The sequence below is a fragment of the Coffea eugenioides genome, unplaced genomic scaffold (assembly GCF_003713205.1).
Source record: "Coffea eugenioides isolate CCC68of unplaced genomic scaffold, Ceug_1.0 ScVebR1_2926;HRSCAF=4050, whole genome shotgun sequence".
Lineage (NCBI taxonomy): Eukaryota > Viridiplantae > Streptophyta > Magnoliopsida > Gentianales > Rubiaceae > Coffea > Coffea eugenioides.
Genome location: NW_020863457.1, coordinates 38969 through 66135, shown reverse-complemented (window position 1 = coordinate 66135; position 27167 = coordinate 38969). Strand labels below are relative to the sequence as shown.

At 37.3% G+C, this 27167-nt stretch overlaps 2 protein-coding genes across 2 annotated transcripts; one reads left to right on the top strand and one right to left on the bottom strand.

Moving 5' to 3' along the window:
- The first annotated feature begins 14404 nt into the window (after nt 1–14404).
- On the top strand, nt 14405–14968 carry LOC113757293. The gene has a single exon (XM_027300652.1). It carries the CDS (start codon nt 14405–14407, stop codon nt 14966–14968), a length of 564 nt encoding a protein of 187 aa, XP_027156453.1.
- A 6496-nt stretch (nt 14969–21464) lies between these two features.
- On the bottom strand, nt 21465–23348 carry LOC113757292 (transcription factor CSA-like). The gene is made up of 3 exons (XM_027300651.1): nt 22925–23348; nt 22012–22467; nt 21465–21730 (listed from the first exon to the last, which is right to left on the bottom strand). Exons 1-3 carry the CDS (start codon nt 23346–23348, stop codon nt 21465–21467), a joined length of 1146 nt encoding a protein of 381 aa, XP_027156452.1.
- Nucleotides 23349–27167: the final 3819 nt, after the last annotated feature.

Below are 27167 nucleotides of genomic sequence, written 5' to 3'. Positions count from 1 at the left end.
GATGTATTTTGATGGTGCGGCTCATCGTCATGGAGCTGGAGCAGGGATTGTATTCGTGACTCCTGATGGAGGGATATTGCTATACTCTTTTACTCTAAGTCATCATTGTTCAAACAATGTCGTTGAGTACCAAGCTCTCATACTCGGACTTGAAATAGCTGTTGATATGGAACAGTTGGACATTCAAATCTATGGTGACTCTCAATTAGTGGTTAACCAACTCTTGGGAAGTTATGAAGTCAAAAAGTCCGAGTTAATTCCGTATCACAAATATGCAACGCAACTAATGAGGCGTCTTGGAGGTGCAAGTATTAAGCATGTTCCTAGAAGGGAAAATAAGCAAGCTGATGCATTAGCTGCGCTAGCCTCTTCACTTACCATGCCGGATCATGAGATACAAGTCCGTGTGTGCCGAAAGTGGGTAGTTCCATCACTGATTGATGATGAAAATATTGAAGGAGGCGACGCTCATGTGGTCTCAACCTATGAAATTGACAAAGAAGATTGGAGACAACCCCTCGTTGATTATCTCAAATATCAAAAATTACCTGAGGAGCAACGTAGAAGAATTGACATCCGTCGTCGAGCCCCTCGTTTTATCTTGTACAAGGACACGCTGTACCGAAGATCATTTGAAGGTGTACTGTTGCGCTGTCTAAGCGAAGACGAGGCATATCGGGCGATGCACGAAGCACATTCTGGAATATATGGAGCACATCAATCCGGTCCCAAGTTACATTTTCGGATTAAAAGGATGGGCTACTATTGGCCTACTATGGTCAAAGATTGCATAGAATATGCTCAAAGATGTCAAGCTTGCCAGTTTCATGCAAATTACATTCATCAACCACCTGAGCCGTTACACCCGACCGTTGCTTCTTGGCCTTTTGATGCTTGGGGCCTTGATGTTGTGGGGCCATTACCAAAGTCATCCGGTCAACACTTATATATATTGGCTGCGACCGACTACTTTTCTAAGTGGGCTGAAGCCATACCGCTCAAGCAAGTTAGAAAGGAAGATGTGGTGAATTTTATTCGTGTGAATATTATTTACCGTTATGGAGTTCCCCGGTACATTATCACTGATAATGGAAAATCCTTCTCCAATGGCTTGATGGATAAGTTATGTGAGAAATTTAATCTCAAGCAACGCAAGTCCTCCATGTATAATGCCCCAGCCAATGGTCTCGCAGAGGCATTCAACAAAACTTTATGTAACTTGTTGAAGAAAGTGGTGGCAAAGTCAAAGAAGGATTGGCACGAAAGGATAGGCGAAACTCTTTGGGCCTATCGCATCACATACCGAACTCCGACGCAAGCCACACCATATGCCTTGGTCTATGGTGTAGAAGCTGTTCTGCCCCTTGAGCAACAAATTCCTTCTTTGAGAATTGCTATCCAAGAAGGGCTCACGGAGGAAGAAAATGTTCGCCTGCGCCTTGAAGAGTTGGAAGCTTTGGATGAAAAGAGATTGGAGGCCCAACAAAATCTGGAGTGCTATCAAGCCCGTCTCTCTAGAGCTTTTAATAAGAAAGTTCGACGTCGCTCCTTTCAAGTCGGGGACATGGTACTTGCCGTTCGAAGGCCAATAGTTATGACTCATCGCACTAAAGACAAATTCGTCTCTAAATGGGATGGGCCGTACATTGTTCGAGAAGTCTACACGAATGGTGCGTACAAATTAGTGGACAAAGATGGCGTGAAAGTTGGTCCTATAAATGGAAAATTCGTGAAGTTATACATGCCATAAAAAAAAAAAGTGAAGTACTCCATGACGCATGAGTCTAAACTGCATGTTGCTCCAAACCCGCATGAGCTAAAACTGTGGACAACAACCACCAATAGTGTAGCATGTGGTTAAACTGCTGAAACACTCCACCAAATCTAAGGTGGTAAACAAAAGGATACTCCTGACCCGCAAGAGTTTAAACTGTGAATGGTAGGAACTACGTGTGACTTGATTCCCTGTTGGGATACGTAGGCAGCTTAGAGGGCAACTTCTAAGTTCAGTTACAATTATATAAAACTAAATCCTTTGTCCGGATGATTCTTTTGATAAAAAAAAAAGGAGCGTTCATCTTTAAGACAATTCGAATTATTTTGTGACATATACTTGAAAGTGTATTATTCAGATTACCAAATTATTTGGATAATTATCTTTTCAAGTGTGATCAAAATTATGCAAAGATAGAATTGTTCATACTACAATTGATAGTCTAAAATGGTGGCTATCGAAAAAGCAAATAAAGACGAGGACGTCTGCAAGAATGTGAAAAAGAGAGAGCAAGTTTCATTATGAAATGTTTATGCACATAGCTACACGCTTTGAGCAGGTAACAAAAGATGAAATTTGAAACAAAGTAAAAGATTGCAACTATTTCTAGAATTCAAATAACGACAGCTCCTTTTGGTTGCTTTCAAGTAACGCTTGCATCTTGTCCAAAGTTTGACTCTCCTCAGCAAGTAGGGGCGGGGAATTCTCGATCTTTCGAACTTCATTTTGTAAGTCGACCATCACGCCTTGCACTCGGGTAAGATCATCTTGCTCTTCTCGTAGCAGTGAAAGCGTCTCCTTCCTGTGAGTATCCAAGAACTCAAGTCGCTTCCTCAACTCTACTTCCTCGCGATCAATCTCCTTAAGCTTCAACATGTGTGTTGAGATCTTCTCTGCCTGTTGTCTCTCCTTACTCTGAGCGTCTCTAAGATGTTGGGTAGCCGTAGAAAGCAACTCATCATATGATTCAGCTGGAATTTTATTTGAGAGAGAAGATTTCACTGCAACGTAACGAGCTGCATTTGCAAAGAAAGCCTTTAAAAGGCCTTGCAAATTTGAGATATCCGCGGCATTGAAGCTTTGCATTTCCTCTATGATTTCGTTGGCTTTCATTTCAAGTGCAGGCATGCGCTCTAAGGCTGTTTGAGATATCATCACCCTCAGGTTATTCCACAACATTTGGATATAGTCTCGACGGCATGTTGAGATCACATTTTGGGGGCAAAATTCAGATACTCGAGGTGCCCTTGGCCACGATGGTGGATCGAAAATTTTGAGTTTCTTTTGGGCCGATGGAGTCATATGTTCCACCTTCTGTGGCGTGATTTGCTGAATCACATTGCCATCCTCTACTGCCTTTTTGGAATTCTCACTAGCACCCATTTGTTGGGTAGAACTGATCACTTGTTTGGCCAAAAGTTCAAATGCAGTAGGTCCTTCAACTGATATTTGACTTGGTTCTCCATCATCAATGAAGATCAAGTCTTGATCATCCAACTGTAAGGAAAACGTTATGAGACAAATCATGAATATGAAATTGACAAGTAGATTTCAAATGCTAAATTAAAGAAGGCAAGGGGGGTCCTTACAATATTGACACGGCTTATACCAGGCACAGATATATCCGGAATGTCTTTAAAGAGTTCCTTAGGATCTAAACCAATATCATCCAAAGGGAAAGTCATTACCTTGGACTTCTTGCGCTTCCAATGCTGGTCCGTGCTAGTGGATTGCTCATCCTCCTCATCAAAAGGCTCGCTCCTCTTCTCCTCATGTGAATTGCAAGAATCATGATCAATGGCTTTCACAATTTTTGAGGGAAGACGAACTGAAGTACCCTTCGAAAATTGTTCATTAGGGGTAAGGTCCTCAAGGGTAGCAACCTTGTTGTTTGAACTCTTCAAAATTTCCTTCTCGTTTCTCACAGTCTTTTGCTTCATCTCAAGACTGTTGTCAACCTTGGAGAGATTGTTCAGATTTGCAAGTTCCTTCCCTTTTGACCTCTTCTGCTCCCCACTTGATTGGATACTCTTAATCAAAGTATCACGCCCTTTGAGGAGGTAATCATCATGTACCGTAGACCACCATGTTTGAAAGCCTGAAGATGTGTGCTTGCTAGCATTCAAGGGATAGCTAGGAAAAAGTATCTTTGACTCTGTTTTACTACGAATAGCAGTGCGCCAGAGTATTCGACTCAAGTCATAATTTGTGGAACGCACATCTGCCCCGAGTTCCTGTGGAGGAACTTGATAAAACCCGAATTGTCGCGCGAATCTATATGGACTATATGGCTCAACAAGGAAATCCCCTTCAGCATGCAAAACTAAGTAATTTGAGCAGGCGCTTACAAAATAACTTAGTTCGAGATTTGCTAGTTTGCCATCGTCAATAAAGAGTTCATTGCGATTCTTCACAAGAGAAGTGATTCCCCAAGTTACTTTATCTCCCTGATGAATGAGGTCGCGAGCACTATTTTCATCAAAGTATCGTGCGCCACCCTCTCCAGAATAGTTGGTCATGGTGGGTCCAGGCATGGTATTTGGAGTCAAATAATGGGTAGAGAAATAACTCGCTAACCAAGCATATACGTAGTGCACCGGAAAAGCCGCACGTGCACACCCTGGGGTAGCTGAATTTGAAATTTTATCAAGCCCACGGTATATGTTTAGCAGGACAGGAACAGCAAGGCAAGTCTTACGACCGGCAGCCATCATACTAGCCATTTTGAAAGTAGATGGTCTAATATAGTGGGGGTCCTCATCTGGTAAAACAAAGACACAGAGCCAGCAAGATATAAATGCTGCAAGATAACTCTCTTCTCGCAAGTGAAGTTTAACTCCGATGGTATTAAATACACCATTGTCTTGACTTGAAAATTTGCGCGGTTGTCCAATTTCGCCATCCGGATTTTGGGTTGCTTGAGCACGAGATGCCCTCTTTATCCTTCTCTGCTTTGGCTTTGAGTACCTGGTTTTGCCTTTAAACCAGAAATTAATCCACTGGTCAGCAGAAACTCCAGCTTTGTTGGATTCCCCACGTTGGAGATGATGTAAGGCTGCGAACAGATACTCACAACTTTGTGGAATATGCCTTAATTTCTTTTCATTAACCCCAGTTAGCTCCTCCGCGCATGGGATTACCTCTTCATAGATACCCCCGATGATTGGAAGTCCCCCCAACTTGTGCAAGTCCCAAAGTGAAAGAGACAGTTCTCCAACAGATGTATGCAAGGTATTAGTGTCCGGACACCACGCCTCGCAGAATGCTCTAAGTACATGGAGGTTCCTATCATATGTGAAAAGCGAAGCATATAAGGCATCAAACAAGCAATTTTCACGGAGCACTTGTTTGCTCCTGCCGAGAATATCCTCCAACCACTCCCAATAATTCTCGATGTAACTGAATGCACCACTGAGTCTCAAGGAAGGACCCCAGTGTGCATCTCCATCTATGATCCGCCTGCCAAGGGTTTGAAAAGGAGTTGTCCTTGGCTCCTTATCATGAATAAGGGATTTCAAGGAGTGAACCTTCGTGCCATCATCTTGAGGAAGTTCGAGTGACCAATCCTTTAACTCTGGGTACTGGTGAGAAGGCCACTTACCTGAGTAACTTCCTTGTATAGGGGGATGCACCAATAATTTCGTTCCTTTGTCACCGGAGTCACCATCGCTGTCAGTGATAAGGAGATACTTTTCGTTTGAAGAAAGCGACTTCCTTGAACACCACCATTGCATCAAGACTAACCTGCAGCAAAAGGAAGGAAAAAGAAAGTTTGGTTAAAATAGCAGGATTGAAAGTAGTAAAAGACTTCTTGAATTTTGGGTGAGTTTTATTGAAGTGGGTAATTGCATCTCCTTGGTACTCCTCAAGCCATAATATGGCTCTCGTGGGAGTTTGCGGTTGCGCCATCTTCAAATTTCTTGGTTGCACCTTCTTCATGTACTCCTCAAGCCATAATATGGCTCTCGTGGGAGTTTGCGGTTGCGCCTTCTTCAAATTTCTTGGTTGCACCTTCTTCATGCACTCCTCAAGCCATAATATGGCTCTCGTGGGAGTTTGCGGTTGCGCCATCTTCAAATTTCTTGGTTGCACCTTCTTCATGTACACCTCAAGCCATAATATGGCTCTCGTGGGAGTTTGCGGTTGCGCCATCTTCAAATTTCTAAGCCATAATATGGCTCTCGTGGGAGTTTGCGGTTGCACCTTCTTCAAATTGAGTGTCCATCGGGAGATTCTTCCAAAAAAAAAAAAGAAAAAAAAAAGTGCATTGACAAGAAGTAAAAGTCATGGAGTATGCCAATTACCTTGGTGTTGTGAATGCCAAGAGTTTTGGTTCTACAATCGCCGACACAATTGGAGCATCAATTTTGTCTCGGATAAAGGGTGCCAATACAAGGGGAAACCTTAAAAAGAAAAAAAAATCCATCAATAACAAATTTGCGACGGTCAAAAAAAAAAAAAAAAAAAAAAAGGAGGGCAGTACGGCTCACTTGAATAACCTCGGTGTCCCCGAATTTGGCCAATAAGTTGTGTTATGCGGGGGATAGTGGTTCCGACTGCAGGTTGCAAAGTGCCAATGTAGGATGCAATTTTAGTGGAAATAAATACCAAGAAAGGGGGAAATTAAGCCATGGAACAAATCTCGTGCTAAAATGCATCTTCTCTAATGATATGAGGGGCAACGTGAATAGTTGGCAAGACAGAGCTATTGAGTTCAAATCAAGCAATATTCATCGATTTTATCATGCAAAAGGAGTGTTGAAGTTTTTCTAGTCTCCCCAAATTTTCAGTTGCCACCAAACATCTCATGAGTATTGTGCATCATTCACTGAATTAACATATGCAATAGAGGTGAACTTAGCATGTGTTCGGTGGAAACTGTAGCACAATTGCATGAGTTGCAAGACCACTGGAGCAATTTGACAAACAATGGGGGCACAAGGCTACACTATTGATTTTAACAACGACTAAAGTTTGGCGAAGCCTAATTTGCAGCAGCAACAAGTGCAAGAAAATTAAAATTCCAGCAACAGCAAACGTGAGAAAATTGACTTTCTTGGCAAGAAAGTTTCCAGATGAAATTGTGAATTACCTGGTGTGAAGCTTACGGGTGTAATTCTTTAAGAAAGCTGGAGAATTTCTCTGTGGTTGGGATATGTTCTAGCAAATTTTGCCACTTTGTATAGAACTTATATAAGTTAGGTCCAAGGAAACCAACTTTCGTACTCCAAGGTTGTAAGAACTGGTTTTGGTATCATATGGTTTAAGAAGCTTTTGAAATTTAGAAAAGTCCATATTCCTGAATTTGGCACTTTCTGGTTTCAATTCTTTGCTAGATACTGAAAAGAAAATTGAGGAGTTTTGGAAAGTGGAGTAATGCATGGCGGTTGTCCAGAAACTTGAGTCCCCCAATGATCGTGATTAATCACTCATTCAGTTCAATGTAGTTTTTTTTTTTTCGGGCAAGTCTTGGTTGTTTTAAAAATCATACCACCTGGAAATATGGGTCCAGTAGCCAAGTCGGATGCTGCGTATTGACTTCAAAGGATTTGTGTTGAAGTTGGAAAGCTGTTGGAAGTTGTGAACTTGTGTTGCCTAATTTGAGTTTTGGCAATTCCCAAATTGATGAACATTGTTTGGCAGACAAAGGTAATTGCCTGGGCATTGATTCTAGCAATTACTCCTTGCTCGTAAGACTCGACTTAGATGACTACTAGTTGCCGCATCATGAGAAATGGAAATGGTTGAAAGTGGTTATCTAATTGTCATGGAATCCACCGCAAGTCAAATGGAAAGTGGCCTCATGACTTCTTAAAAAAAAAAAAATTTCTGAGCAAATGAAGCCACTGCATTATGATTCTATACATGAATCAATTGGAAGCTACAAGTTTCGGCAATTGTGCTTCTTTAAATCAAGTTTAAGAAATTAATTCCAATTTGGAAGCTACAAGTTTCGGCAATGGCACTTCTTTTCAAGTTTAAGAAATCAATGCCAATTTGCTTGTGAATAAGATTCGGCAACCATCAATTTTGTTTCCTGGTTTGAAACCTCATGCAAGGTGGTGAGAATTAACATGTTTGGTTGGCGGTTACCTAAGTTAAGAAGGTTCCAAATATTTGTGACCAGTTTCTCGTAGCATGTGGAAATATAAAATTCAATGGGTCTTGCTCCTTCAAATCGAGCTGGTGCCAGGTTGCCAAAAAAAAAAAAAAAAAAAAAAGAAAAAAGAAAAAAAAAGAAACCGATGGCCGTCTGGAATTTGCAAAGGCTAGTTATAACAAGATCATGAACTTGGAAGCTGCCAAATTCGAGTAACTTCCAATTAGCCGAGATGCGAATTGGAAATTATCTTCGATTTAGCAAGTCTGCCGCATATAATTTTGAGTGCCGAAGTGTGAAGACATTTCCTAATCTTTGCACCACGTCTCGGCTCTCTAAAGTGGAAGTTTCATGATAAGTATTCCACCGAACAAAGTGATAGCCATGCTTTGATTATTAGATGTTGGGCGGTGCAATGGTCATAGAAGTTTCCCAAATGCACGAGACTAATTGCAAGCAACAGTTTCATTGTAATCACTTGGGTAATGATCCTACGCATTGCACCTTGGTGTAGACCACACGTGATTCAAGGGAAATCAGCCTCCTTTTATTAAAAAAAAAAAAAAAATCAAGTACTTCAAGTCTCTATTTCAATCCTTGACAAGCAAGTCTCAATTGAGTCTTGAAGTGGGGGCATTTGTAAACAAATAAAATTTATTTAATTTATTTTAGTCAAGATTTATTTAAACTAAATCGATCTTGATTAAATTAAATTAAATTATAGAAGTCCATCATGTTTTGGACTGGCAAATCGGGCCAATATTATATGGGTTATTAAATCAAATTAAATCCGTAATGTCCATTTAAGTTGGAGTGAATTAATTGATTTATTAATTCACAATGGACTATCTGGGTTGGCCCAATATTTAAGCCCAAGTTAAATGGATTTCTTGGGTAACAAGTGATCCAAAATGCAGGAAGATTCTGAGGGTTTTCTTGAAGACCTAGCCTGCATATTTTGGCTATAAATAGAGGTCTTCCCTCAAGGCAAAGATATAGAAAAATCACTAACATTCGGAGAAACTCTGTCAAATTCCCTCAAGAGCTTTCTTCCTCAAATCCAAGTCCAAATCAAGTCAAACAAATCCTCCTGCTATCGGTGTTGAAGACTCGAAGTTCCAAGTGTTTGGCGCCATCATCAAATCAATCGTTTTCTACGCCGAAATTGTAGGAAACACCCTTTCGATTGGAGAACAAGTCTTTTCGGCCCTTCAATTGAAGTTATTCGAAGAAAAGAATCAGGGGATTAATTTCTTTGATTCAAGAACTTTCAGAGATTGTAACCCGCTTATTATTTGATTTAATAAATTTGATATTTGTGCAAGTTTTCTTGTCTTTTATTTTAGGCAACAAAATTTGTGCTTACAGAGTTATTTTACGGAGATATGCAGTGTTATAACCATTAGAATCTTATCATGGAGGCATCGGGTTCTTTCGACTGGGGACAAGATAGTATTGCTAAGGAGTGTGTTGTCTTCACTGCCGATCTATTTGTTGGTAGCGGCGTCGCTGCTGAGGAGGGTTTTTGCCTTGTTGGAAAAGGTGATGGTGAATTTCTTGTGGGGCTCGACAGACTTTGGCCCCAAGTTCCATTGGATTAGCTGGGGTGATCTGTGCCATCCGCAAGATGAGGGTGGGATCGGCTTTCGGAGCATTGCGAAGGTGTATGATGCATTCTCCATTAAGGTCTGGTGGACCTTTAGGCAGCAGCAATCTCTGTGGGCAGAATTTCTATCAGCAAAATACTGTAAAGGGGTCCATCCATGCCTGGCAGAAGGTGTCACTTCACAGTCTTCAATGTGGCGCAGATTATGTTCGGTCCAGCATTTGGCGGAGGAGCACATCAGTTGGATTCTAGGTAAGGGATCGATGGATTTCTGGCATGACAATTGGTTGGGTACAGGAGCCTTATGTCATCGGGTGGAGATTTTTCATGAACATAGAGTTTCAAATTTTGTCACAGAGGCACGGTGGAATTTAGGGCTATTCAACCAAGTTTTAGAGCCTGGGGTGGTGAGGCAAGTCATGGATGTTCCCCATCCTCCCTCTCGAGGGTCTGATATGATGGTTTGGGCTTTAACGCAGGATGGGGTGTTTTCGATTGCCTCAACGTTCTCTCTGGTTGCGTAGGCGACTAATTGTTCCTGGGTGGCCTCCCAAGTTTGGCTCAAGGGATGCCCACTCAAGATTTCTTTTTTAATGTTACGGCTCCTACGGTCAGGGCTTCCCATGTCAGATGTACTACGTAAATTTGGGGTTCAGGGCCCATCTAGGTGTCATTGTTGCGCGGAGCCGGACGAGGAGGGGCTTGACCACACGTTTTGCACAGGGGATGTAGCAAGGGCGGTTTGGAGTAGTTTCGAGGACCCAGGGGAAGAGGGCGGGGTGTCCAATTTGCGGCACAGGGTGCTAAGGTTGTGGTTGCGCCGGGGGCAAAATGTGTACCTCAAATTCGTTAATCGGCTGCTCCCTATGCTCACCTGCTGGGAATTGTGGAAAGAAAGGAACAAAGGAGTCTTTGAAGGGAGAAGTATGATGGGTACTGAGGTGGTGTGGCAGGTTTTTCACCAACTAAGGGACTTATACCATTGCCATTTTCCGAAGATAACATGTTCGTCGGGCTCTTGGGAGGTGTTCCACTCTTCCTTGTTGGCTATGAGACGGAGGATGTCGATATTTCCAGTGCATTGGGTGGCTCCTACGGTAGGGTGTAAGCTGAATTCAGATGGCTGTGCTAGGGGGAACCTGGGAGTTAGTGGGGATGGGGGCGTGATGAGGGACTCGGACGGGCAGGTCATTTTCGGATATTCCTGCTTCTTTGGCTCCTTGATGAGTTTACACGCGGAGCTCAAGGCTATGGCATTTGGGGTGCAATTATGTGTAGCCCGCGGCTTGCATGACCTATATATCGAGACTGACTCTCTAGTCTTGGTGCAGATTCTACAAGGGAAACGAGGATGCCCGTGGAGACTGCAACGGGAGCTGGAGGGCTTGCTCAGATATAAGCGTTACTTCCGGGAAATCACTAATTGCTATAGAGAGGCGAACAAGCCGGCTGATTATTTGGCTAACCTAGGAGCAGACATGGAGTAGGAGACAATTTTTGGAGTCATCGCACATTGCCTGTGAAGGTCCGGGGTGAGATCCAGATGGAGTAGTTAGGTTTCCCGAATTTTCGTAGGAGACTCTTGAGTTGAGAGTTGTTGAGAATTGTATTATGTTCCCTGGTGTTAGTTCAATAAAATCATAAGTTATTGATCAAAAAAAAAAAGGGAAGATTTCTAACAAAGTTCACCTCTTTACCTCCAAAACCTTAGATGGACAGCCAAGCATGAAGTACTCAAGGGTTTCTTCCTCCAAAACCTCTCCAATAGCTTCCTTCCAAGCTTATTCTAGGTTTGTCGGAGTAGACTAGGATTTTCTCTTGTTTTCTCTCACTAATCAAGCAAGAAATCAATGCTTGAACTTGGAGTTGGTTTTCCCCTATTTTCGCCTCAAGAATTTCGGCCAAGACAAGACAAAGAAGGAAGAAATGGTGAAGAAAGAAAAGGGAAGAAAGAAAAGCTTATCTTGGCCAAGGTCATGGTCAGCTTTGGTTGGCTACTTGACAAATGACAAGAAAAGAAAAGATATCTATCTCTGTCCCTCTATTTGTCTCTATTTCACCAAGATATCTAGGGTTTCTCCAAATTGACTCTTAACACCTTATGTCACATAGTCCCTTTTGTATAAAACTTTTTCTAATCCTCCAAATTTATTGCACACATCTTACTAGTTGATCACACCAGTATGCTGCACTATGAAACTTATCATGCACCAAATTAAGCATGCACCAAGGTAAATAATACAATAGGGGATAAATCATGATGTAACCATTAAAGCAACCAAGATTTTAAGGCAAGTAAGTTCAAATAAGAGCTATAAAGACAAGTAGAATTTCGATGCCTCACACATATTGCCCTAATTTATTTGGTTAGATTTAAATTATTTTATTTTTGTTAACAACAACTAATCCTAAACTGTTCCATGTTTTAGGTGTAATGTTTCTATTAATAATGATTAATCATTTGCCTTGTTGGGGTAAGAGGTAAGGGGTAAGGTGGGAAAGATTATAAGTTGGAGACAAAGTGTTAAAAACTTCCTACTTACACTCAAAAAAAAAAAAAGAAAAAAAATCCCACTTTGCTATCCTTAATTTTCATTCTTTTTTTTAAATGTCCCTCCACTCTCCACAATCTTTTCACCCCTAACTGTCAGACTTAAGATTCGAACCTTGAACCTAACAGTGGGAAGAATTCAAAGACCTCTTCCCTGACTACTGGTCTTACTTTACATTCTTATTGTGTTTAATTTTGGTCATATTTTAGAAAATTTGCTAAGTTTGTTAACTATAATCAGTCACCACTTTGTTATTCTTAATTTTTGTGCTTATATAAAGTAAGAAAGTTATGTATATTTATTTATGCTCACAAACAATCACATTTCCCGCTCTAATTGTTTCCACTATGGACTTGCTATTAGCATATCAATTAACCTACCATAAATGAAAAAGAACAATTAAATCATATAAATTACTTCACTCATATCCATGGCAAGTTACTGATTCACTCATTAATAATTAAATCTAGGGATTTTCTAATGGGTGCCCATTATCCAATCATTAATATAGACAAGAAATAGTCTACTTAATCATTTCACATTTTGGAAAGCTACTTTTAAGGTATTCAAATATTAAATGACATACGTAACCTTTTTTCTAAAAATAAGTATCACAGATCTTGTGCAAACACTTATCTTTCTACCGTTGAAATAATGAATTCACCATGGCACCAAAAGTGATGCTTTTAAGCCTCAAAAATGGAATCAAGATGCGTAAAACTCATATTTAACTCATGTTTAGAACTACAAAAGTTTTAACTCATGTTTAAAATCTTCAATGCTTTGAGAAAATATATTAAAGATAAAACAAATGTAAAATCCAAGAGAGATCATTTTAGTTGAAAATATTCATGTATTGGAAGTTGACTCATTTTATTTTATTTTATTTTTACATATTTTCACATCAAAATCATTAGTTGGTTTTGACAAGTGATGTAAAATGTCACAAGAACCATGTTAAAATTAAATTCATTTATCAACTAAAAGAAAAAGAAAACCTAGTGAACCATTCATATACAATTTGTTTAATTAAGAGAATTTGTTTAAAATTCACCTAAAGAGTACTTGCTTGTTTTGTCGATGTTTTTGAATTTTTTTTTTCTATATTTTCTTCTTTTACAAGTTTTAAAAAATTTATTATTCTATGTCTTCTTCCAAAATAGATTTCATTTTACCTTTCAATTTGTCTTTTGTGGAGGATAACAAGTTTCAAGTTTATAATTGTTTTCCTTTTTTTAGCCATAAAAGTCTTGATTTGGTTTGGTCTAGAATTTAGGAAACCATTATCTCTTTGTAATAAAAAAGAAATAAAAGTATAAAAATAAGCTACTTTAACTACCTTGACAGTATTATGCATCTTTTAGATCCATAAAAGAAAAGAGCATAAAGTTGGCCACACTTTTGTGCTTAGTTTTACGAAAGTAAATTATTATATTTCTAAATTTATGTTGTAGAAAAAAAGACAACTAAACAAAAAAAGAAAAGAATAGAAAGAGATGAAATTGAAGCACAAATAGTCCAACTTTCACCTACCTTTATTGGTTTATTTGAAATGGTCATTTTTGTCATTCGCCAGAAGTTCTCCAAAACTAATGACATTACCTCTTAATTGTTAAAATTCGTCAATTATGGTAATTTTAACTATATTATTGAGAGCCCATTGAGCACCCATTAGCTAGATGGTATCTTATATTGTTGATTATTTTCTTATCTGGGGCCACTAGTATAAATTCCCAATTTGTCAAGAAATTCAATGCGGTTGAATGCCCTACCAAATTATGAATCTATGCGATGTTTTTAATTACCAAATTGAAAGGTAAAATGAAATCTATTTTGGAAAGGTATAATTAGATGTAAATGACCATTTTGAAAGGTCATTGAAAGGTAATTGAAAGGCGATGTTTTAAATTTCATTAATGAGATGTTTTCACTTTCTTTTATTTGAAAGGTAATATGGTCATTAAAATATTGAAAGGTATAATGACCTTTTTAATTGAAAATATGGTAGGTCATTATACCTTTCCAAAATAGATTTCATTTTACCTTTCAATTTGGTATTAATGACCATAATTGAAAATATTGAAAATATGGTAGGTCATTACTATATTGAAAATATGGTCATTAATGACCATAATGACCATATCGATGGCCATATTGAAAGGTCATTAATGAGATGTAAAAATTGAATGGTATAAATTTCATTTTACCTGCCCCTTCCGTCCTACCATATTTTCTACTACCTATTACCATACATCTCTTTGTCTTCACTTGTTTTCTATATTAAAAGGCCTTCAACCTTTTTCAGTCCTCATCTCAAAAATTTCAAAGCCATCCATTACTTAGCGGAAGATCAAAACAGCTTAAGGAAGATTATGTCTACCATTAGAGTTGGCCTAACTCTCATGCTTTCGATAGCAACATTCCTCCTGCTCGTCCTTGCCTCTCAAGGCACTGCAGCCGAGGATTTCCATACGTGGTGTAAAAAGACAACCCACAGTGCCAAATGTATTGATGTGATCTCCGCCGATCCTCGAAGCAATTTGAAGACTAGTCCTAGTGGCTTTTGCACCATACTCAACGACAAGGCCAAAGCAATTGCTGCTGGGACCTCTTCAAAAATCTCAAGTCTTCTAAGAACCACCACAGATCCTCTTCTCAAACGTGCTCTCGGAGCATGTTCTGATTTATATGATGGAGTCAACTCTAGATTGGACCAAGATTTTTCAATGCTAAATCATGAAAACTATTCAAACCTTGCCATAGCACTCACAGGCGCCTTCGATGACGCTACGGAATGTGAAGATGCATTAAATGACCCCAAGCCACTTGAACCTTCATTGACGCCAGAAATACAAAATGTTGCTGATATAGTTGAAATTACCTTAGCTGTTCTAAATCTTAATGAGTGCCACAAAACCGCTGCTTGTATTGGATAGAAATATGAATGTATGATCCATCTACAGAAAATTGTGATGTTAAATCATCTTTGAAATTCTTCAAACTTAATATATAGATTTGCTCTTGTGTATTTTTATACAAAGTGAATGCTTTTCCATTAGAACATTTCTGGAAGAAAAAAAATTGCACTTTGATATACCAAATTGTAGTCTAGTTTTTTTTTTTTTTTTTTTTTTTTTGTACAAAAATGTATAAATTTAGTGATAACGAGTAGAGTCAACAATTATTGATTAAGGTAAATACTTATCTACACCTAGTCCGGACATAGACTTGTAAATCGTGTGGTATGTCCAAAAGGTAAAAAGGATTATTGTTCTATTAATATAAATAAATTCTTTTTTTGCTAGAAAAAGTTTGGGTAATTTTGGCACCAGTAACAACCACGGGTTAGGGCATTCTTTCGAAACCATAAATCTCTTGTATCTTCAGAGTCATTAGCACTAGTAAGGTTATATTTTCTTGCATCAATGAACACCGATTAGCATATTACCTTGTCGAGTTAGTATGAATTAGGATATATTATCTCATAGGTATTAGACAAAATTTGATGTACTAGTTATTTAGATTCATTTTAGACAAGTCCATAAGTACATGCATTGTCTCATGATACAAATTTTTAGAAAAGTATTTAATTTTCCCTACTCTGAATTTCTAATATAGTATCAAGAGCATTTGTTTAGTTCTTTGGATAAATTTGCAAGAAAATATTGTTCTTATTTGTTTTCCCTAAAACCTTTCGCAGCTATTCCTTTATGTTTTCCCATTTCTAGCCTTCATCTTCGTCTACGACACTATAACTCTCCACTTCACAGCAGCTCGATTATTTCTATACCTTTTCCATAGCTAGAATCCATTTCACATGCAGGCATGCATCGGGCCATCACTCACCCGCACTCTACACCGGTTGGTTCCCGTTTAATGCTCCAGCCTATCAACTACATGCTGCTCCATCCCACGACCCAATCTTGGTCCAGATCCGACAGCTTCGATCTGCGTGTTTATTAGCGCGTGCATTTGCACGAGCATTTTTATTGATCAAGGAGTAGGGTCAACAATTAGTGATTAAGGTAATTACTTGTCTACACCTAGTCTAGTCTACACTTAAAAAGTAGAAAGGATTTTTGTATCTGTTAATATAAATAAATCTCATGTGTTTATTAGTACCACTAGCACTAATTAGGACATATTCTCTTGTATCAATTGACATCGATTAGCATATTTGTGAGGATTCGTACTTTTATTCTTAATTTTACTTATTTTAAAATTATTTGCATTGGTGTTATTTAATTTTATTATTTTAGCATGAATTTTACTTAAATCATATTTTTATTGCTTACGTGTCAAAATTTTTCAAAAGCCACACCGACGCTGTTAATTGGGGATTTGGAGAATTAACCTCGGACTAGTAAGAATGAGTATTAGTGGTGTAAGAGAAACTACTTTAGAAGATTAGTATTTGAGAGTAAGAAACAAGAAAAAAAAACTAACTAGTGCATGACACTATTTGGTCACTATTCCTAGTTGACCTTTAAACCACCAAAAAGCAAGATTTCTCTTCAACTTCACATCACAATTCAAAGCTCAATTTCTTCTTCCTTTTCTCTCTCATTGGCTGAACTCTTGAAGCTCCAAAGGAAGGGAAGAAAAACTCTATCTTCAACCCAAAATCTTGCTCCAAGAATCTCTCCAAAACCTTCAAACATTTGGAAGTTGATCAAGCTAGAAGAAAGCTCTTGTCTTGTGGTGATTCTTGGTGATTTTGGTGGTGCAAAGCTTGACTCTAACTGGGGTTGAAGAAGCTTGGGTGAGGTAACTAGTTTCACTTCACTTGATCTTTAGTTTCATGCAAGTTTTAGAGGTAGCTTTGCATTGTTATGAAAGGATATTTGAAACCCTAAACAAAGTTAGACTAGATGACTTGAGGATACCCTTGTTTTCTTGATTTACTCTTAGGTAGATGCCTTGAGGTGAATTACTAGGTAGCGGACTTGAGAATTTCTTGTTTGTTTAGTTGTTATTTTAGTGATTTCTAGCTTAATTTTGGCTTGGAAGTTGGAGAGAAAAATTTGAAGTTTTCTCAAAATTGTTTCAAACTCCTCTTCAAGCACGGTATTGGTTTTCTACGAAGAAGCAAGTTAATAAAGTTGAGATCGAGATCATGTATGATAGCAATATTTGAGATGCAAAATGACTAGTACGGAAATTGAGATCAAGTTTCCAACCATAAGGAATAGCTCAGAAATCATGCTTGGCATTATTTTAGTAGATAAATCAAAGGGCCAAACTATCTTATAATATGTCGGAGATACAAGTCTAAAGCACATGTTGAGTAGACAAACAAATTCCAAGCAAAGCATCTAATGATGAAGCATGCAAGAGCCTTGACCGAAGCTTCTTGTAGCAATTAGATATTGCCAGTACAAAAAAAAAAGGGTGAAGCTTCAAGTACCTGGTAAGCGAGGAAAAAATTTTATTGGATCGCAACCTATGGATGATGATTGACTCTTACGGCAACGACAACTTGATGATGCAACTAAAGAGAGAAATAAAACGCATCCAAGATTTTGTGGCTGGGACTTGGTTATTTATAGGAGAAGGTTTGATTCGAATCTGAATTGGAAGGAAGTCCTTTTCCATACGAATTTGAAAGAGAGTGGATCTGCCTTCCAAAACTAAAACCGGTTTATCAAGGTCTTTGGGATTGCATTGGTAATAGTAGAATTTGTAATGGCAAAGAGTTTTAATTCAATGTGGAGTTGAGCAAGTGAGCAAGCGTGACTTGTCATGGGCTGTGATTATGTTTCAACAAAATGATAATACAATTTATATGGAACTCCTCCTTGAGTTGTCGGATTCAATTCAACAATTTACCAAGGACGCAATTCCTAGCTTTGAGAGGTTATCCAAAAGAAAGAATCCTTATACACATGATCTTTGAATTCCCGAAAGTAAAAAAAAAAACAACATCTATAGCCAAGGCTGTGGACTTGAGGCAAGTGCATGATGTGATTTGGTCTTGGAAATTGAAATGACTAATTCACCAAGCTTTGCATGCATTCGGTGACTATCGTGGCATTTTGCATGGCCATCTTATATGATTGAGCCGTTGCCAGTAAATTTGTAAAAGCCTTGAGTTCGGTCCAATTATGGGCTTGCAAGACACGGGTTTGTCACAAATTATACCCAAATTATACCACGTTCAAGGAGAATTCAGGTTGAAGAAAGTTCTAATTTGAATCCGAATGGGTTTCTGCTCCTAACGGAAGTTCAATTAATAAGCTTGGGATTGGTTCATCCAGACATAGTTTCCTTTTGAAAGTTGATCTCTTATCTATAAGAGTCGGCACTGAAATATTTCCCAAGTTCTCAAGAGATTGAATTCACAAAGGACAAGAATTCTTGTGCATATGGTAGACTAACAAAAGGAAAGCTACGGACATCGGACATAAAACTTCGAAATGAAGTGATCCGGCCTCGGGAAATTGAAAGCACTAGTGATGTGACGCCCCCACTTCTCCCTAAGGCGAACCAAAGGGTATCCATGGGACGCCTGCCCAACTCTCGCCAGGACTCAAGCAATTTCCGTCCAAGCTTAATACAATACTAGACGTTACGATTAAATATCGTAAATACAATCAGTGCGTAAGCATTCAAGCTTATCAATATTCAACATCTGCCCAATCATTACATCGGGACCTCGAAATACATCAATATTCAAAATATACATCAATCACAAGTCTAGCCCCAAAGTGCAACGGAAACCCTAAAACAAGAGTACGCCAAGAGGGGTTTCTCCAACATTTCTCCAAGTCCAATCCTGTTAAGGAAAACAAATCTACAGGGTAAGCAAAAAGCTCGTGAGGCCAAGAACACACATGCAAGCACGTTGTTCAGGTAACAAGCCCAAATAACAGTTCAAGTGATAAATTACAAGTAATTCATAAAGCCAACGAAATGTAAACAGAAACAATTCAAGGATATGGTAGCTCTCAGAAGCTAAGTTCCACTTGCTTTGCCAGTTCATTCGTATATCTTCCCGCGATGACTCTCCATCAACCGGGTTGATATTTTCAAACCGTAGATCACCACTTACTTCTCATCCGTCCACCATACACCGCTTCGGGCCCGCACGACATTTATAAGGCTATACTCCACGAGTATGCCAAGCAAGATCTCTCAAATAGATCAAGCTTATCATGTGATTTCTCATGACTCCCAAGGTTCCCGACCAAGCCCATGCCGGCTCGAGTCCCAAGGTCGGCTTATGAGTTTGGCGTCCCCCATGTATCATGTAAGTGTCGAGGAGATTCACTCCAGCGACGTATGCAGCCATAGCACACCATGTCATGTAATAAAGCATTCGACAGTCTAAGCAGGTATTTCAAGTCATGTAAACTAGGTAAATCATTTAAGCATGATCATTTGTTTCAAATGAGAACGAGTGCATAAAGTACACACCCGACTCCATTTTTCAAAACCAAGTAGGCTAAGCATGTAATCAGTAAGTCAAGCATGAATCAAGTCCATAGAGTTCAATAGACACGCACTTGACACTCACCAAGTTAGAAGTAGTCTCAACCGAAATTTAAACGTTCACCGTGGGATCCTCTTGAGGGTCCTCGTGTGCGCCTGAGCAAATAATAGTGAAGTATCACTCATATATCCCAATTATCAAGGAAGATTGAGCACTAGTACAATCTAAGGAAATTTCATGAAAACGAACCTCAATTACTCGTAAATCGAGGTTTAAATGGAGTTTCTTAAAGTACACAGTAATCGAGTTTTCATTTTGGGAAATCAAGTATAAAACGTTCAAGAAATATTGAAGGAATAAGGAGTACTTGAAAACTCCCTTCCCTTGGAATTTGGGAAAAAAATTCAGGTTTGATATGATACTTTGAAAAATCGTATCTCCCATTCTACATGTCAGAAATTGGAAAATCAGGTGCCGTTGGAAACCTCTTTGAAAGTACTAAATGTTCTTAAAATACACTTTTCTAAGATAAGAGAGGTTCAATGAAAGTGTCAGAAATCCCAAGGGAGGCTTCTGAAATCATCCCTGAATAAAAAATGGATATCAGCACTAAGTGACTGACATGGAACTTGTGAGGCAAATTTCCCATTGAAACTACCACTTTGAATCATGTTTAGGAATTTCCTGCAAATTGCAAACCAATCCCAGACTTGAAGTTCCAGATAATCTGTCTAAGATAGACATGGTCATACCCATCAAGTCTTCTTATGATACTCTACTTCATGAGTATTCTTCTTATGTCTTTAATATCTGATTTGCTTCCCTTTTAATTACTTATCTTTTTGTAGACATTGATTTTATGAAAATTTCTGTGGAAAAAAGCATTTGTTTGTTAGCCTTGTCAATCGTTCCAGTCACATTCTTGAACATTTTCACTCAAATCACTTTTACAATTTTTACTATTTACCAAAAATTAAAAATAAAACGAAAAGAGTAATTTCATCTATTGCACGAATCAACAAGCCAATTGCCAGTTTTAAGTAAATTTCCATACCTATCCTACACCTCCAAATAGTATTTTCTTCGATAAGATATATACTTTCCAATACTTTTGTTGCTTGATTTTCAGCCCAACCCCCTCTTTCTAAGCATACTTTAGAAATTTGCCTTCATCAAAAGTGGTGCCAAGAGACTTATTAGTTGTCAAATTATCCTTAAATGGGGCAAATTTATGCAACACACAATATCTTCTCCAGGGTCAACAAAAGTATGCCAAACCCTTTTTTAACAAAAAAAAAGGATAAACAGTAAAATAAACACTAATAACTGCATTAAAATATCAAGGAAAAAGAGTTTTTGTTTGATAACTCAGCTTAGTGAAACCTACTTCTCCTTGAGATGAACTACATTGCACTTCAATAAAGAAAGATTGGTCATCTCTTTTTCCGTCCTTTTGTTTAAAATTGAATGATTTTTTAAAGCAAATTATCCAGGTAGCAATTAAATTTTTGACCATTCATCTATTAATAGCATATTTTTATTCACTAAACTATTAAAAGTGTAAATTTTGAACCATTTTATTTGATTTTACCATAAACTCTGTTAGATATAACTATTAATAGTATGTCTTGTAAGGCATGTAGACCCTTAGATCTGGTAGAATTAACGATAGAATGAAACGGAATGGCGTAAAATTCATATTTTTGATAGTTCAATAGGTAAAAACATACTATTAATAATTAAGTGGCCAAATCTTGACTATTGAAAAAGTTTAGTAGCTATCTGAGTAATTTGTTCTTCTTTTTTTTTTGGACTTTTGGTGCTTTCTATGAAGTTTTATCAACTGATCTGTACATGAGACAGTAGAGTTCGTGCTGCCAAACGCACTTGTGATCATGCAAAATGCAGAGAATGCATTCATACAGCTTCAGAACTTTTACACTTTAGTCATTTTCAGCTTTCAATTGCTCCAAACCCCAAACCAAATGGCCACTAAACTATCATTTTCTGGCTCCAACTCCAAGAAAATCAATAAATGGCAATTTGTAGCTCTCAATTCCATTCTCAATTTTGTCATTCAAGAGGAGGAGTCTGGTGCTGGCGTTATTCGCTACTGACTCTGATGCAGAAAGTTCCGAGCTTGAATCTGACTGAGCAGATGGATTTATGGTAACTGTTGCCTTTGCAATTGGCCCATTGTTGTTTAACTGACAATATTGAACAGCACTTCTTGTTTTCATCACTTTTCTTTCATCTCCTGATGATGCTGAAAGTATTTTGAAAAAAAAAAGAAACAATAATGAAGTGAGCATAAGGGCCAAAAATGACAAAATGAACTCAGGAGGAGGACTCAAAATACGTCTCAGTTGCAGGAGATACTGAAGAAATGGACGGTGGGAACATTAGTACATTCTAAACGTGACAAATTCAAAGAGGGCTCAACAGGTCTCCTTCTAAAGAATTGAAGTATATGTATATAAAGAAGCGCTCAGACAATTGAAAAGAAAAGAAAAATCTTGCAGAGGTGTGGAAATTAGATGATCTTACCCGCTTGATTCAAATCAGGACCCAAAAAATGGTATTTTTCTGCAGAAACAGAGCTAGTGAAATAGCCAGGGGAGACTCTGTTTGAAGATGGAGTTAGAGAGAGATCAGTGCAAGTAGAGGCAGATTCCTCCCTATTATTGGTGGAAACATCTGAACCATTGCATGCACTATTCTGCAGAGTATTTACTGTAAATCCCTTATGGTATGCTTGAAAACTAGAGGGCTTTCTCCTCCTGTATACACTATTTTCCTCCCTCTGTTTTCTGGCGATGATGACATGCCAGTGATTCTTGACTGCATTATCAGTTCTTCCGGGAAAAAGCCTTGCAATCATAGCCCATTTGTTACCGTACATCCTGTGAGCTGCCAAGAGCCGTTCCTCTTCTTCTTCACTGAAAGCCATCTTGTTAATTCTTGGATCCAGTTGGTTGAACCATCTCAATCTGCAGCTCTTTCCTGCACCAATGCATAGAAATATTTTGAATCGACAAACCAGTTAATAATAATAATAAAAAAAGATAAAGATAAAGAGGTGACAGAAAATACAACTTTTGGTTAGTGGAAATTCCTTTTGCACATTCGGCATTCATAGAGTCCCTTTTTCAGAACACGAATTTCCAACATGACCAGCATTGTACGTGAAAGAGTTTTAAGCAACTAAATATGCCCATACATTGAACCCAGCCGCATCCACTTCCACACTTACCCCCCCACCCACCCCTCCCCCCCTTCCCAAAAAAACAAAAAACCCCGCAGCCCTCCCCAATTGAAAAAAAAAAAGTAACCAGGAAAGAAATTCAATAAAGACCAACCAATTGACCCCGTGTTGTCGACTGATGATTTATTTTGAAAATCTCATGGTTTCTTGTATTAAAAAAAAAAAAAGAATTCTTATGGTTTCCTTAGTCTTTACCTGATCTTCCTTCAAGTTTCTCAGCAATCAGATTCCAGTTCTGAGGTCCGTATTGACAAACTAGTTCTTTCAGCTTAGCATCTTCATAAGGTCTCCAATGACCTCTGGAACAAAGTTTTGTATGTCCTCCACCATTCTTTTTCTTACTTTCTTGAGTTTCTTGATCAACTCTGCTATCATCTTCCCTCCGTGCTTCCCTACCATGATCTCCCACTAGATGAAAACACCAAGGCATTTTCACTTGCTGTTCTGATGGACCAGCAATCAAGTACTGAATCATTCCCCTTCTGATGTTCAAATCACTCTCTCCTTCCCAGGGAAAATCCATAGGAATGGGAACTTTTGGGATTGGAGGAGATGAGGAGTTCACTCCTTGAAAGCCACACTGCAAGCTGTCACCATCTCCTTTGTGCTGAAAATTCATTGCTCTCCAAAAGCAAAACTATAACTAATTTTTTTGTAGAAGAAACAATGAAGAAAGGGTTTCCTCTTCAATCAGAAGGATGTCACATTCTTTATCATTTGCTACCACAAAAAGAAGAGGAAAAGGTAAAAGCAAAACAATAACGTCCAAACTTTGAAGAGAATAATGAGGATCAGGGAAATGGTAACAGAACGGAGAGCATGACCTTTGCTAAGAAAGATAGAGTTAAGACAAAAATGCAAACAAATTATTTCTATTGACTACAAAATTGTCTTGCTACTCTGACCCTTATATTGTTTTTGACACATTTTATAGGGTTGCACGTTAATATGCCAAAATCATTTCTAAATTATTATAATATATATATATATATAAATTTATAATATCCCTACTTATAAATATTTTGCCAAATTAGTTTTCTTACTATTAAAAAATTAATACAAAAAGCCCTTCTACCTCTAAAGTACTCGCTATCCAAATTTTTATAAGTTATTTTGAAGTGTGGAACCATTCTTACTAATATATTGGTACTAGATTTGTGAAAGTATGATATAAACATTGCAAGGGAAAATCTTTTAAGTACTCTACTGGCTAAATTCAACATATATCGAAATCCAAAAAGAACTTAAGAACGATTATTTTGTTATTTAATTATCCAATTGAATAAATTTAAAATTTTCATAGCATGCAGGAGGTGACATTCTGTAATTGAAGTTTCGTTAACTCAAATTTGGCCATTTTTACATCTAATAGAAACTCATTGTATATGTGAAGTAAAAATTGATAAATATTCCTCGTGGATTAATTTCACTTTGCAATCTTTAATTATATTTTTATTTTAATTCTTAAATTTTAAAGTGAGAATATTATTCTCTAAAATACAAAATATGTGCCACTTTAATAATGCATGCCTCACTTTAGTATTTAAACTACAACTTGTTATATTTTAGTTCCTCAGGTATGACAAATTTTTATATTTTAAGAATAAAAGTATGATAAATTTTATACTTTAAAAATTAAAGTATCTTAATGTGAAGTTTAGGAATGAAAATGAGAATGCGAGTATACTTAAAAGGTGTAAAGTGAAATTAGCAGCATTCAAGGTACACTTAGATAAATTCTTTCATTCGAGAAAATATTTATTTATCTAATTATTTTCTTTATCTGAATGAGATCATCTGGGGTGTCCTTGTCCAATTTGGGGACTGGATTGGTACCATATTTTTTAGCAAAATATATCATTTCTCTAGAACTATGTGTGTGCGTGGAAATCGAGAACCGCTCGTGTGGGTGGCGGTGGTGGGAGTCCCAATTGAACACTGTTGGGCTTGGAAGATTGTGTAACTGCTCTACTGTTCTCCCTTTCTCGATTTTTGAGGGAAAAAAAAAACAGAATCTGTTTGTCTGTTTGTGAAATCTCTGTCTGTTAGCTACTTTGCTTTGCTATGCATTATTTTGGATGGAGTAAAAGATGAAAGTTAGTAACGTCTTCTTAGTCAGATGATGAGGCAAGCACTTCCAACACCTTTCTGATTCTGCTACGTTTGGTAGAGTGTATTTTGTTCTTAATTTTGTTTTCTTTTTTGGTGAATATGTCCTGAAATGCCCTTTGAGTAGGTGCAAATAAGTTGAATTGAGTCAAACTTTAGTTTAATTAAACTGAATATGAATCAATTTTATTAAAATTGAAGTTAAACTCGAACTAGAACTCAATCGTACTCTAATGTAAATCTAATCAAGCACAAATAAAGCCTAAATTAAACAAAACTTGAATCAATTTTATCCAGCTTGATATCGAACTCAAACCAGCACTCAATCGTGCTCTAATATAAACCTACTCGAGCTCAAATAAATTTTTTATTTTTAATTAAATAAAATTAATATTTCACCCTAATAAATAATTAAAATATTTGGGAGATACATGTAATTTTGTTACTAATAATATTAAAAATTAAAAATATATAAATTTGAGCTAGCCTGATGAGCCAACCAATTGAATATATACACAGCTTGACTTAATTGGTTCACCAAGTCAACTCGAGCATGAGTTAAGGTCGGTGTTAATTGAACTCATATCAAGTTTTAACCGAGTGGACTTTCATACTGACTCTATTCATTTGCAATCCTATTTATGAGTTCTTCAAATATAAAGTTTTAAAATAATATTGAAATTCTGTTTGTGCTGTAATATTTTGATTATTTTTTCCTTTAGTTTGCTGTTTCCTTAGAAAATTATTTTGACTCAAAATTTGTTTTAAGGATGGCAATTTGAATTAAAGATCTAGGTAATTAATGGAAAATGTGTAAACTCCATTTTATAAATTAATTAGAATGTAAGGAGACAGCGAATAAAATATTGGCTCACATTTATGACCTATAAAATATTTTTAGAGTTGGAATATTATATTGTACAAAATTTTGTAGAAAAATGAACGTTCTTTTTTATCAAATTAAAATGAAATAGAAAGACATTCATTTAAGGACAAAGGTAAGGCTGGTTTCAAATGCTTCTGATTTTCAGAATGAGGATGACAGGTGCTATTTTGGTTATTTTGTCCTTGAAAAAGTTAAAGGCAAGTTGTAAAAAAACAAATAAGAATGGAGAAGAGTAGAAAAGAACAACATTTTTTGAATTAAAAGCAAATATCAGATGTTTAGAATCATTTGATAATAATGCAATACTATCATAGGAAAATGGGCAAACCACTGAAAGCTTGCTAGCAGTATGACAAAATATATAAAGAAATAATAAGCCCACCATATACAACTATTACCTGTTACCCATTAGTCTTAGCACGTGGGTACAAGTTGGCTGGATCAATTCCTAACAAAAGTCATGTTTTTTATTTTCTGTCAAATGAGAGTTGTGCTGATCAACAATATGTAAGAATTTTTATAAAAAATCTATGATTCTAAAGGATATAATATAACCTACAGTGGTGATCGGAGTTGAGTTCACCCAAATTTTTATAAAATAAGAAAAGAGAAATGGTCTTAGTATTTTTCTAGTGCCTCGGATTGCCCTCTGAAGATTACTTCCATTCAAAGATGAGTTTTCCAATATACACATGACCGTAATAGCATAGTTATATAGCTCTTTATTGTCAAATTAGACAACTTCTGACCGTAGTACATTACAAAGCTAAGTTTGAGAAATTCCAATCAGTAGGTAAATCTGTAGTTCCTACTTTGCAGTTTTCTACTATAAGGTAAATTTATGGGACTATCCAGAGGGCATAAGTTATAGTAAATTAATTCACATATGTTGTAGGGTGGTTTGTATACTTAAATAACCGTCAGTATATTGTAGGGTGGTTTATTTTCAAATGTAATTTATACAATTGCGAGTGTACTGATTTTCCTTTTTTCGTTTTGGCCAAATTTGTTCTAAAATACTTTGTGAGTTTAATATTGTGGGAGAAATTTTATTAACTCTATTATTTTTTTGTGATGGAGTGTATTTCACATAAAAGATAAATAAGAAAATAAAAAATGATGGGAAAAACGTATTGAGGAACTCTCTAAAAATTTTACCTAAATAACTTCAATCCAAACAAATGTTTTGTGGTAGACTACCTTGATGACCTTTTTTCAATTTTGTTGTTCGGTCCCATCAAGATTTTGATGGGAAAAACGTATTGGGGAACTCTCTAAAAATTTTACCTAAATAACTTCAATCCAAACAAATGTTTTGTGGTAGACTACCTTGATGACCTTTTTTCAATTTTGTTGTTCGGTCCGAAAAAGATTTTGATTCAAAATAGTTTTAGGGATGTCGAATTGAAATTAATAATTGAAGTAATCAATGGGAAACATAAG

Coding starts and splice junctions, on each gene's coding strand:
- LOC113757293 (XM_027300652.1), top strand. CDS start 14,405: ATGTCTACCATTAGAGTTGGCCTAACTCTCATGCTTTCGATAGCAACA.
- LOC113757292 (XM_027300651.1), bottom strand. CDS start 23,348: ATGAATTTTCAGCACAAAGGAGATGGTGACAGCTTGCAGTGTGGCTTT. Junction 22,468..22,924: donor GAAACTTGAAGGAAGATCAG/GTAAAGACTAAG, acceptor GCATTGGTGCAG/GAAAGAGCTGCAGATTGAGA. Junction 21,731..22,011: donor TCCTGATTTGAATCAAGCGG/GTAAGATCATCT, acceptor AAATACTTTCAG/CATCATCAGGAGATGAAAGA.